This window comes from Hetaerina americana, unplaced genomic scaffold (genome assembly GCF_022747635.1).
Source record: "Hetaerina americana unplaced genomic scaffold, ioHetAmer1.1.p SCAF_12, whole genome shotgun sequence".
NCBI classification, from domain to species: domain Eukaryota; kingdom Metazoa; phylum Arthropoda; class Insecta; order Odonata; family Calopterygidae; genus Hetaerina; species Hetaerina americana.
This window is the reverse complement of record NW_027286292.1, coordinates 34,451,175-34,465,193: the sequence shown is the minus strand read 5'-3', so window position 1 is coordinate 34,465,193 and position 14,019 is coordinate 34,451,175. Positions and strand designations below refer to the sequence as shown.

Genomic DNA, 14,019 nt, shown 5'->3' with positions numbered 1-14,019 from the left:
CTGCACAATGAGAAAAGTGCCTTTCATATAACTCAGTCATAGATACCATTTTGCAGCACCAAAATACCATAAAACTGAAAAATTCTCTTTGTGTAATGTATTTAAATCCTTACATCAAACCATCACAGCTAAAAACATGTTTACCAAAAATTTTAAAAACTTAATTCTACCTTTTAATTAATCTTTGCACTAAATAGCATTATAACTGATGGAATCACTCTACGTGGATAACTTTGATGCTGTAGAAGGGCTTGCATGTTCCAATGACTCCTAGGTAAGAGCAGTGACAATTGCCTCTCGTAAGGTCACCAGTGCCAGATAGGTTGAAGGGCAGGATGTGGTCCACATAGAATCTCAATCAGTGAGGTTGATGCGAGGGCATATGACCTCTGTGGAGTGGCCACTGAGTGATGATGTTATGTAGAAAATGCAATTAAGGAGGCAGCAGGAAAAAACCTCAATCATATCTCCCAAGCAAAAATAAATGCATACAAACAAAAGAATTTTGAGTTTTGACACAGGATTTTACCCACTGGGTCATCAAATGTCACATTCAGCAGCATGGAGAGCAAGTTCACTGTGGCACACACACTCCTTGCAAAGCCAAATTGTCAGTAACAAAAAAAGAAGACACCAAAGATGGCTAGAACTGTTAGAATAGGGGCTTTAAATGTTAGAACGACGATGAAGCTAAGGAAGTTAGAAAACAAGACGGCGAGAGGAAATGCAGACATAGTAGGCCTGTGCTAGGTGAAATGTTAATAGATTTTGGAATAGCATGATCAACTCAAATAGTCCCTGCAACAGATGTAGGTTCAGGTTAAGAAGCCATGGGTTACAGAATATTGATTAGAAAGATGGATGACAGAAGGTAATGGAATATATGAACAAAGAATTAAGGACAATGAGTTAAACAATAAACTGAAGCAATTATCTAATAGGGCAAAGAAAACATGGTGGAAAAATCAGTACAAATATACAGAGTTCCCAGAGACAGGGAAAAATCAGCATTCCAGAGAGAAAGTAGAGGAATGGTCAGATTTTAAGAAAGGAAACCACATTTACACTGCTAGAGATGCAATGAGTAAAATATTAATCTCAACAGGAGAGGTTCTGACAAAATGGAAAGAATAAATAGAGGAATTATATGGTAAATTTAGCAGGCCCATGAGTTTGGATATAATATAATAATAATTTAGAAAGATAATATGGTGTACATAATAATAGGAATATTTGATAGCAAGATAAAAGAGGCATTAAAGGGAATGAAAGCAAAGAAGGTTGAGAGAATGGATAATATCCCTACAAAATACTCAAGAATTGGGAAGTTTTAATGGGCTCATTCACAGAATATCCGAGGGAAGAATTTATCGGAAAAGCTTTAGATCTGTATTGATACCTGTCCTAAAAAATGAAAAGTTAGAAGCATGTGAGAACTAGAGCACCATAACTTGGGTTTTACATGCAGCGAAGGTTGTACTTAGGATCGTTAACAAAAGGATGGAGAAGAGGGCAAGTTACTATTAAGGAGATCAGTTTCAGTCTAGAAAGGGGATGAGTATGCATTGATGAAGTCAGTAGTTGAAAGGCAATATTGAATATTAATCATGACATATCAGTATGCTTCGAAAAGCATGAAAAGAATGGCCAAAGTAATAAGGACGAGTGAAAACTTTAACACAGTGTAGTTTTGTATGGAAATTGGTCACTGAGGAAATACAGTAATAAAAGGAAGAATGGAATTTTTAAAAAAGTGTAAATGGAGAGAAGATAGGTAAAAATAAAATAGGCAGAAAGAACGACAAATGAAGACATTCTAGGCATGGTAGGGGAAGAAAGACACCTGATAGGGAGAAATTCTAAGAGAGCAGGACAAGTGGATGCAGGCCGAACTTAATAGCAATGGGATGCTGATGACATTAAGAGAGGAAAATGGTTGGAAGGCAAGGTAGGAGGAGGAAAAGAATAGGTATTTTGGATTAGGGGAGATAGAAAGTATGCAGGGCTAAAGAACATGATAATATGTATTATTGGGTTGCAGGATATTTTGTGCCATGTTAGTTAGGGCTTAGAAGTACAGAGATTTTTGTAATTACCACAGCACCTAAACTACGGTGTGGGAACCAACCATGATCAGTTGTGAGAAACTTATAGGGCTGAGAGATCATACAAAACTTAAAAAGATTATGACTATAAACTATAGCTTTGATCATTAGAGATAAACTATAGCTTAGTTAGATGAGTAACACTTTAAAAATTGAATATGAAAGTTTAATGATAGCTATATAATAAACTTGGGAACCAGCATAAGCAGAAATGTCAACCAGATGCAGTGTTCATTTGGTACTTCAGGAATATTTGCCCTCAAAAAAGAGAGATAAGGTGACAAATGAGTGGCTAGTTCATGGAAGAATATGTACGGTACACAGTCACTATAGAGAAGCATGAATAAATGCATGCTATATGAGATTAGTCTTGTTTATACAAAGTTGAATCACCTAACAGAGTGGAAATGGTTTGAGAGGAAGGGTTAAACTAGAAAGTCATATATGAGACAGACTCTCAAGATGTCCGATATTAGAAGTCTGAGGAACAGAAATATTTAGGAATGGGATGCAGGTAAAATAAAAATGTATGCAATTACAGGGCAGTATGGAAGAAATTTGAAAGCGAAAGTTTGCTGAAATAACATGCAATCAGATCCGCAGGAAAGACAAGGTAATGTGTATGTAAAAGATGTTGTACATTAGATGAATTCATGAAAAGTAAATATTTTCTTATTGAGAAGCATGCTTAAATCAGCATTCAGACTATCAATACTTTGGAGCCAGCAATACCCCACGGCAACAAAAGGTTGGATGCCACTGTTTCATAGAATTTAATAATTAATGAAATGTGAAGGAAATGATATTTTCAACGACTGTAAAAAGAATAACACCACTAACTTGTTGGTTTACTTGTGTACAGATATGGGCATAATGAGTAACTTCTACAGGCTGTATTGTAAAATACCTGAAAAGTATTAAACATCTTTGCAAATCTAATAAAAAGGCCAAATGCCTTTATATTTGTTTTGATAATTCATCTTGAAGCCTTTTATTAGATCCTATCTCTCATAAACCTCAAATCATTAAACAAAGAGTTATACATTGGGTGACAGCAGCAAAAAGTGATGGATATGTTTCATTGCAGTATGTATAGTAATCAGTCAATTTGAGACCTCACATTGGCATCAATACATAAGAGGCTGGACCATAAATAATGTTCCAGATCTAAAATAAAACCATCAATACCTCCACAACTTACCATGAACAACTCCACAGCCACAATTTTAAAGTCACTATAGTTACATACTTCTGTAAATAGATAAATTTTTCAAGAAATACTCAGATTTTCATGTATGGCTTCATGAGAAATATGCATACAAAATATTCAATATTAGAAAGGCCATAATAGCTTTTTTAACAGCATTTCCCATATTCCATAAATATGAGAAATGCTGTTTTCATGTTTCAAAATGTTGAATCTTTTTCAAATATACCCATCATGTGGAATGGGTATATTTTAAAAAGATTCAATATTTAGCTCTACCTACTGAGAATGTCATTAGAAGTTGATGACAAAAAATATAAAAACATGATGCATGAAATTGAGAAAAAAATACATAGTGAAAACACTTATTACTGCAAACATCTTTAATCAAATATGGAAAATGTTGTTTTCAGTTTTTCTCCTCCTTTCCATGGAAATCAAGATTTGCTGAAATGTAATGTGATTAAGACCATAACAAAGTTAAAAATATATTCATTTGAAGTTAAGCAACATACCATTTCAACATACTCATTAAAATTTTTATAACTGATAGGCTAAAACTATGTGGGTAACCTAAAACTGGGTTAATTGTCTTATCTTGGCACTTGTACAGGTTCCACCAATACTGGACCAAGAGATGGGTGGACTCTAGAGAGAAAATATATTTTCCACATTGACATTCATTACCAACTTTCAAGCAGGGCTCTATAGTTTTTCTCTGGCCCCAAGAAAGGACCCTAATACACCAGCGGTGCCGCCACTTCTCGTTTCTGTGTGAGTGAGGTTACAGGTGGGTATCCCTCCATCTAGACCATCTACCAAAACAGTTTTCACCTTTGCCCACTGCATTCTTTTTCGTTTCTTCCATCTTTCTCCCCACCCTCCTCTCCCTTTCCTCTATCTTCCCTTCCTTTACAGCAACACCCTGCATCCCCACGCAAGAGTGTGCAGTCACAACTCTGAGCAGTAGGGGTGGACACCCTTGTCCAACACCAAATTCACACCCTTAAAACATTATCAGCCTGAAAGGACAAAACAGAACACCCAAGTGATTCAACAATACTGAATTTCTCATACCTGGGTTCTTTGAGCATGAATAAGAATCATCATCAGGAAATATTATTGCTCATTTGAAAGTTCCTGGTACTTAAAAGGCTATGCCAAGGCAGCAAGTAGAGGATGAATGGGCTGTTAGAGGAGGAAGATTTAAGGGGAAGGTTAACTTTCCCCTCGAATTTATGGGGAACAAGGGACTAAACACTTTGGCCAATAGGGTGGCCAACAGTCACGTTAACCTACACAGCCATTTTGCTGCAATTCTTCAGAAAAAAAGCCCACACCAAAAATGGGTTTCCAAACCCATGCCAGGAGCTTACAACCTAGCTATACTTAATATGTTCACATTGTTTAGTTACCCATGCAGTTAATATATAATGTAGCTTGAACTTTAAATTACTAAGTTAAAAACTGGTTTACAAAGCTATGACTAAAAACTGTTATTTATTTATTTAGTATAAGTCCGAAAACAGCACATTTTGGCCTTTTACATCGAACTATTAACAACGATAACAATGGTCACATTTACAAACACCCAAGCCCTAGATGGAGCGAAACTCACCCAGGCGGGAATCGAACCCGCGACCCTTGGAATGGCAGACGAGGACGTTACCCCACCGCCACCGGGGTTAAGATGATTTCAAAATCAATTGTATGCTGAAAATATATTAGCCATCAGTCGTATATTCATTGTATGGAATATGGAAAATGAATAATATTTTATGTATAAAATGAGATTATGATACCGGTAAAAGGAATTAGAAAAAAGATAGATAGCAGCCCAGATAAATTGTTAACTTCCCAAAGTACCTTAACCCTTACATGCTGCTGGAATTCACTGGGAAATAGCAACATTGTACTGAATATCACCTCTGTAGTGAGTACTCTGTGCAGGCTTCTTGCATGGAAAATCATCCAGGCATAAAATTCTACTCATTGGAACCTATTTCAGCGAGGTAGCAGTCCCTTCCGTTAGAAACAGGACTGAGGTAAGTTTGACCCTTCATCATATAAGCAGCCCTTCTCACAGTGTGAGCCCACTGTCAAATAAATGTTAATGCAGTGTTTGGCTTAATAAATATTTGTTTACTCAATAAATATAATGAAATTAATTCCTTTGCGAATATATTCTATTGTTTCAGGCTTCACTTCGTGGAAGTAATTGATATCCATTATTAAAATAGAAAGAAAGACTCATACTTTTCCACAGATTTTATTATACGGTGAAATGCGTTGTACCGTATAATAAAATCTGTGGAAAAGTACGAGTCTTTCTTTCTATTTTAATAATGGAAATTAATTCCTTTGCTTTCACTGTGCACTTGCAATTATTAAACAAAACTCGACCTTTGATATTAATTGATGGAAGGTACAAAAAATTGCCATGGCCCATTGAAGAGCACCCAGAAATAGGAATCTTATATTCCAATATTTCCTTCAATTTATGCAGCCAAAACTATTTGCAATCCTTTTCTTCAAAACTCAAGTAGGCATGTGAAAATAAACACAATATAAATAACACTACTTCCTACATTGAGCAGAAGTGAGCAAAACTCGTGAAAGAGAAATATTTCATACATATGAGTGAAGTAATGGGTTCGTAATGATTCCCTTTCAAAGAAATCCAGGTGAAACTTATCTATTTGGTGAAAAATACATGCATACACTGCAATGGCACTGTAGATGGGGAAATGATATTCTTTACAATCAATTTTTTAAGAAACTCAGAAAAGACAAAATTAATTGAAATTAGATGAAAAAATAAATTTATTTTGGAGAACACATTGTTAGCCATTGGTATGGCATACTTTCTGTACAACATCTCCATTGAAATTGATGGTAGAGCTTTATTTTAAAATAGTAAATGTACACTAAAACCAAAGGGATTCATTCCCAAGTTTATAGTTGTTGACTAATTGACAAATACTTACTAAGCAATAAACTGCAAAAACAATTATTTGACTAAGGAATCATTCCATTAGAAAAACTATAAATGCAACTTAGGGTCAAACTTAACCAGTCCCATTATTGAAGGGAGTGAATTATGCCCAGCTGAGAGGTTCCAATTGGGAGAACTTCATAGCGGGGAGCATTATTTTCATGCTCCCTTCTCCCTAACACACTGTCACCTGTACATAACATTTGAATACAGAAATTCCTGGCATATGATGCTTAGCATTTTGTAGCAAGCTCATGACATGAATATCCAACACTTGGCATAAAAGAGCTCAGCTACCCAGTCAAAGCTAAAACATAGATATTCCTCAATTCCTAGGGTAGATGCAAACTTTTCAATCGCACCAGAGTTTCAACTTCACACCAACTTGATTTGAATTATTTGATATCTCAAATTCACACCAAGATGGAGTATCTGTAAAGCAACCTTAAGAGGTGTTCCATTCATTGAGAAATAGGAGTGAAACTAAACTGAACTATTCTACTTTTATTGCAGCCCATTTAAAAATAATAAATCCATCACCAGCCAATTATACAAGGTAAATCTAATCACTCTGGTACAAAAAACACTAACTAAAACTAATTTTTGTTCATTCCCAACACATCATCTTATCAGAGTTAAAATTTGGCTAAACTATGAGTGAGCACATGTGAATATCCTATATCTGTTTTATACAGTCTTTAACTGCCAACTATCTTCCATTCTCAAAGAAAACCTTGCATATACGCTTGCACAACCTGAAAACCATATTTAAATAATTTTTCTTAAGGAGCTCCAGAAACAGTAACACTTCTGTAACTTGATATTGCTAGGTGCAGATGATTTCATGCATGGAATTGAGAGTAACCCTGTATAATGAAACCCAGGGTGTTAACAAATAAAGAGTTCAGATTTATTGCAGATAATGACTGTATTTTTTTATTCTTTCCTTTGAAGTTTTTTGTTTTCCACACCCACATCATAACCAAACTGAGTCAATTCATTTTAAATGAAGCTAATAGAATCTTACCACAATGAAATAAATTAATTATTACATCAACATTCAAATTTCAAACACACCAGTCAGACACAAAAACATTATTTACCAAGCAGATGTACAATTTAGATTTGGTCAAATTAAAAACCATATCAGTAAAATACAGCTAAAATAGAATTTATATTCTAGAAAGTTGCTGTAGTAAGTTGGAGGGAAGAATTGCTTCCATTTTGTCCATTAGGTAATGGAATGGTAAAGAAACCCATCCAAGCATCTGAAACACAAAAAATAAAATTCATGAGTACGCAATGCGATGTATTGGTGATCATGGAAAATTATGAATATTATAGATTAACTGATGACATACAAACTATGAGGTTCAGCAGTTTTAAAACAACGAACTTCAAGAAAAATGTATTTTATTGAATAAATGAACTCTCCTCACATAGATGACATGACATTTGAAACTGACTCTTAACTCTATCCAGAATAGGATTAGTGATGCTGGTGACTAGGCCTTTTCATGTTTCCATTTTGAGATATTTTATCACGAGGTCCTTGAATTTTTTATTGCTTAAATATAATTTAATTCACAAGCTTCTAGCATATTAACTCTAATGAAAAATGTTCATTCAGCAAACTCAGCATTTTTCTTAGCCTCAAAACCAAAAAAACAATGATTCCTTGGTATCAAGGGTTCTTTTATTAAGTTCTTTACTCAGGCAGCAAACCTTTTTTTTCTTGCCTTGACCATAACTCAAAATTACTCCATTCCAAAATTATATCCACTGGATATTTTGTTTGGGCAAAAAAACGTCTTATGTTCAAATAAGTAGCAGTTTTCCCAATATAATGTATTGCATTTTTTTAGGCCATGCCTACCAAATGAAACCATAAAATGCTACTCTTTTAACTTAATGCTTGTGATTCAAAGGTTGCAAGCCATTTATTAAACCTTAGGTGAATCTTGTCATCTCCTAATTGTTAAATCATATAAAGATTACGTATGGAAATGTGGTGGGGGGGGGGAAGCCCCACTGAGTAATACCAAGCTATGTTCTTAGATCTGTTGTCAATTTTTTACACCCGGCTCTTACTGGCACAAGGTGTGAAAATATTATGATAATCAACACCATATGTCCATTGTTTCGTAGCTCTATGATGCTGTTACATTCCAAATGGTCTTTCATAAAAAAGAATGCTTATATATATTTTCCACATTGGGTTACTCACATCACTGGGATAAGTGTAACACGTCTGCACATGCAGGGGAAAATCCTATCATAGCTACACCCATGAGCTGTGGCACCACAGGTTTAGAGCCCCCACTACCTTTCCTTATCTTCTTTATATTGTAACAGGATGTGCTTTTCCCTCAACAATTTTCATTCTAAGTTGCCATCTATTTGGCACCTATGGAAACTAACTAACCCTCTATATTTTCAACTGAAATTAATATTTTCTTGTGTTAAGAATGCTCGCTTTGCCTTCCATGGATGACTTATTTATGTAGTTAAATAAAGAATGCAGTTTATATAATCTATCTAAAATCAAAACACATTCTTGACCATTTACAGATGCTGCTCTAAATCTGCTCCATGAAGGGTTCTCTAATATGCTGTCAGAAAAGTTATTACTTGTGCAACTGGAGAGTCCAATGTATTCTGGTGTTTCCAGTTATGTCCCATGAGCTGCAATTACCGTTAAACAGTACTCACATTTCGCTGAGCATTTGTTTAGGAATAATTTAATGATGGTGGAAAAAAATGTCTACCGCAGATAGTAAATGTAAAAGGAAGGGAGAATAAATAGGAAAACCCTGTATTTGATGTCGCACTCATGTCAAATATTCTCAATAAGGTATAATATCTTATCTTGGGGTATACCACTATGTACAACCAAAAAACTGCTGGCAAATCTTAGTAAGACAAAATAATTCTAAATTCTGACATTTTATAGTGTTTATAAAAAAGGGGTCAACACCGTTGAAAAAAATACAGTTCTAGCACAAGTAAAAGCACAAACAGATGGCCAAGAGCCATATTATTCCATTTGTTGAACACAATGAGGATAAATGCATTTTCTTTTCATAGGGGTATGACTTAGGAACCTATGATGAAGCAAGACAAAAAATTTGGGAAATAGCAAGGTCATTAACGTTACCATAAATAAAAAGCAATTTACCATTGCAAAAATTTCAATGCAGTTCAACAAAAGGAACCTTATGCCGAGGGTTCAGGTTTGCAAGAGAAAAAAACATGTTCAAGTATTATTGGGAGTTGGGTCCTTCGTCCACAACAAGAAAACATGAAACGTAAATTATACTCTGAACCAAGAGACAGTGTTTGCGTGAAACAAATACACCTATCAAAAGGAGCTAATGTTTGCTTTAGACATAAATAATGGGAAAAACTCTCACAATTTTTCTTTCTACTCACTTTTAAACTGAAAAATTACTGTCTTAAAAAATGCAAAATTGAACAGTGTGTGTAGACAGCAATTTTGTAATTTAACTCTTGATTTTAAATAAATGATACAGAAAATGGTTTTAATTAAGAGTGTACATATAACAAATCACAGGGTATCAAAAATAAAACAAAAACAAAACATTATTAAAAAGTATGCATAATACTGCCACTGACACCCCACGTGATCTCTTACATGAAAAAATTTCATATTAGTCAGGTCATATAAATGAAAATCACAGCTATATTGTATAGAGGGATAATTAAAAAATAATCAAATGCTCACCGTCTTTGCTATGAGTCCCATTGGTTCAGGATACTGGTGAGTGAGTAGAGCCAAAAGAGCGGTAAATGAGCAGAGACCAGCCGTGAACAAAATGAAGAATGGAAGCTCTTTCTTGGGGTACACACTCACTTCATGGAATGCTGAACCACAGAGAATTAACAAATATATCAAATGACAATCACTATTTAGAAATTCTGAAAATTCACAAGAAAGAAATATGCACACCCTGAGTGATTTAAAAGCTGAAACAATTGCCTGATAATAAATCAGACAGAGAAAAAAAGAGGGTGATGGAAGAATGAATAAATGCCATGCATATCCATACACATTTGCTGAAGAGTAATAAAGCCAAGGGAAACTGCCCAATCACTATAATATTCTAATCTCACATCCGAATGACCTAGATTCTCATCACACAACAACAAAAGAATTATGGTAAATTCCTTTGGCCAGGCCAACATAGTAAATTATTCAAGGACAGGCTTTGACTTGAAGGGGAGATCTGAGTCCATTTGTATTTACATCTATGATATACAGGTAAAATTCATGCATTTGGGGTGGGGCAGTCATTTACTGAGCGGAACCTATGTTTTCTTACAACGTTATCACACCTAGCAAATCACATTTCATTGCATTATAGATGGGAGTGACCAGAATTTAGGACCCGTTGCTCATTTATGCTCTCCCCAAGAGGCTACCAAACTGCCATAAACAAACATAAATCCCATGCCTTAACAGGAGGAAACCAATCTAAGTAAAAATCTACCTAATGATCAGTTGATTAGTTGGTGAAGACTACATACACAACCAACAATAAAACAATGCTTGATCTGCTGAGGCAGCAAGTTGCAGGAAAATGACTGGTATGGCAAACACGCTTAGGAGCCATTCCCAGAAATATTAATAACATCTGGATGGAAAATATATGCACAAGTTTTAAATAAAATTGACATTTCAATCAGTTTCAACTGCACTTAAAAGAGTCATTCCAAAGGTGAAACCACTATTTTTATTCTTTAGTTTAGTCAGCTACATTGGAAAATTACCTAATTGTTCTAGCATGACAGTACAGAAAGCGACCATGTAAAACAAATATCGTGAGGCATATTCTCAGTTAATGAAGTATGTTAAGCACACTGACCATGATTCAACTGTGAGTAAAGCAAGTGCTGATGGGACCAAAGGCCAGAAAAAGGAATCAAAAACAGTATACAATTCTGGAAAGGTGGAATTTAGTGGCGATTGAGGAAAAATGCCTGGAGAACAGAGGGAAGAAATGATCCAATTCACCTCAGCACAGAAATGGAAAACTTTCTCTCATTATGTTATCATCAATCAAACCTCATTGCATTGTGATGCAAATGACAGTACCACAAGATCATATACAAATGCACAATATAATCATATATGTAGAGTAAAATTTAGTATAATCTGCCATATTACTCAAATACAGGTATGCTACATTAAAAAACAAATTAGATGCATAAAATAGCCACTAATTCATATGCTCCTAGAGGATTATAGGGAGATAACCAAAACTTTTAATGTTCATAAATGCCTATAAATGCTTCAATGCCATGACTTCCCCGGCTTAAATTTCAATTTTACCTCGTTCACTTCATATTTTGTTTTACCAATCATGCAAGATATTTTGTATGTTTAAGTGGACTATCAGGCCCAAAATGCCTTGAAATACAAGTAGTTGAATGGAACACTAAGAAAACATTTTTGGGCTATTCAAGCAGATCTGCTGAGATAAACAGCAACATATTTCCTAAACCATGTTTATCATTGCCAATGATGAAACACACATTGACAATTGGGTCAAGCCGAGACAGGAGGTCACAATTTAACAACCCTAAGGAAGTTGCTGCTATTTTAAATAATTGTTTCCATCACCATATCCAAGATATGGTTGCTCATTCTAATCAAATTCATCACAGAAATAGTCCTAAAAGTAAAAATAATTAACACTGATTTTCAACAGTTTTCCGGTGACACTAGAAAGAGTCGACATTACTCAATTTTCCTTTCCCCAACTGATGAAAGTTAAGTAAGATCATGTGTCATTGACCGCAGCAACTGCTACTCATATGATCTTCATGAAATTCCTGGTCATGGATTAGCTAAATGCTACTCTGCAATTACCCTCTCTATGTCACATCACCGATGAATTCTTGAAAAAAGGTATATTCGCATCCATATTAAATACTAATGAAATGATTCTTATTCGTAAGAAAAATTGTCCAGAAGATCAAACCAATAACTGGAATATTACCATTATATATTCCTATATTTCAAATATTTTAGAAGATAATGTACTCCTGTATTACTAAATACTTCATAAAATATAATTTACTATGTCAGTCTCAGCATGGATTCAGCAAAGGTAATTCCAGAACCACTGCTCTTTTTGTCTAAATTCAGGCTATTTACGAGACACCAGACAATACACTAAAATACACTCTGAAAGAAACCAACTTTATCTTACTGACCATAGTCCATACCACATAACTATTGTCATCTATAATAAATTACCACCTCACCTCAAGGGCATTTACCACATAAGCACTTTTAAGACTAGGGGAAGAAACTATCTAACCAAACACCATCACCAAACTCTCAATAATAAATTAAAAAACATTGTACAGCATATTGCAACAATTTCAAAATCATTTGCCTCGACTTGGATGATTTTTACCCTTCCACTGGGTCAGGGGTCCCATGTCGGCCAACATGGAACCCCTGACCGGGTGGAAGACCTGAGTAAACTTCATCAAGTAAATTGTACTCTTTGTAGTTATTTTGATGACCTCATTTTAACCATGGTAAGTATATATTTCCCGAGTACATAAGTACATTTATATAATGAGTGAATGTTTTGTAATTCACTTATATTATCCTCTTTCATTCACTGTTATTTTGATCATGAAAATAAGTATACAACTGAAGAATTACTAATCCCTCTGTTGTAACTTATGTTTGTATATCAATCAATTTCTTTTGGCAAATCAATTAGTATTATTATTACTACTATCATATATGACCAAATACTCTGTCCATGAACCATTTAAATGGGGCTGAATGTAGCAGAACAAAGCAAAAATAAAATGTTCTAACCATACAACAAACTGCTGAGGTGCTGAGAAATTTAGACAGTGCCGTCAGTATATCTCTCATTCATCTACTCACTCTCACTCATCGTAGATTGTGAATCTGACCAAATAACTGTATTTAAATATAAAGCTTTGTAACAAAAATCAAAATAAAATAAGAAAAAGCTCTACATGGAACGTTACTAAATTTAAGGTGTAGCAACAAGAAAAACTATGCTTGTATCTCAAAGTATGACTGGAATAGACTTCTTTTTTACTTTTCTCCCCAGTTCTATTTGCTCCAGGTAAATCTGCATCTTGAACTAAATGATTGCCCCTGTCAATGATTGAGCTTCTTATGAAATATTCTGTGGTGTGAACATTTTTACAATAACCACATACAAATGCTAAGTATTTTAGTTAATTTTGACAATGACATGAAAGTTATTGAACATACACAGCTTTCACAAGTACAGCATCATTTATCATTATTGTTGTTCTACTATTTTACCAGGGCATTGGGCTTGAAGTAATATGCTAAGGCCAGGCAGGGTAGCCTAGTGGTTAGTGTTTTCCAGATTTAAATCCCAGGTGATACCTAGGACAACCTCTTGCAAAAGTTGAGCAGCAAGATTTTCTGCTTCTCGGAAGTTAATAGGAAACTGCAAATGGCACAGGAAAAGAAACTAGCCCTCTTAACTGGTCCTCCTACCCTGGATTAGATTTTAAATGTCTTAGGGGCTTGTTGGATGAGCTCTACCCTTACCTATCTTAACAATCTTTTCATTGAATATTGTGCCCCTGAATTTACAAGCAAAACCACAGTTATCGACCTGAAGGTCGGTTTGGTAGGTGAGGGCATAGCTCACCTT

At 34.9% G+C, this 14,019-nt stretch overlaps 1 protein-coding gene across 2 annotated transcripts in view; it reads right to left on the bottom strand.

The window, feature by feature from the left end:
- Positions 1 to 7,259: 7,259 nt before the first annotated feature.
- Positions 7,260 to 14,019, bottom strand: part of LOC139685908 (protein ST7 homolog) — a 65,349-nt gene continuing 58,589 nt past the window's right edge. Inside the window, exons 10-11 of one of the 2 annotated variants that reach the window (XM_071583043.1) lie at positions 10,053 to 10,192; positions 7,260 to 7,575 (exon numbers count right to left, since the gene is read on the bottom strand). In XM_071583043.1, the coding sequence (XP_071439144.1) occupies positions 7,480 to 7,575; positions 10,053 to 10,192 (236 nt within the window). In that variant the 3' untranslated portion in view covers positions 7,260 to 7,479. Of the gene's footprint in view, positions 7,576 to 10,052; positions 10,193 to 14,019 lie in introns of those variants that run through there. The other variant, XR_011700242.1, reaches the window with a different exon arrangement.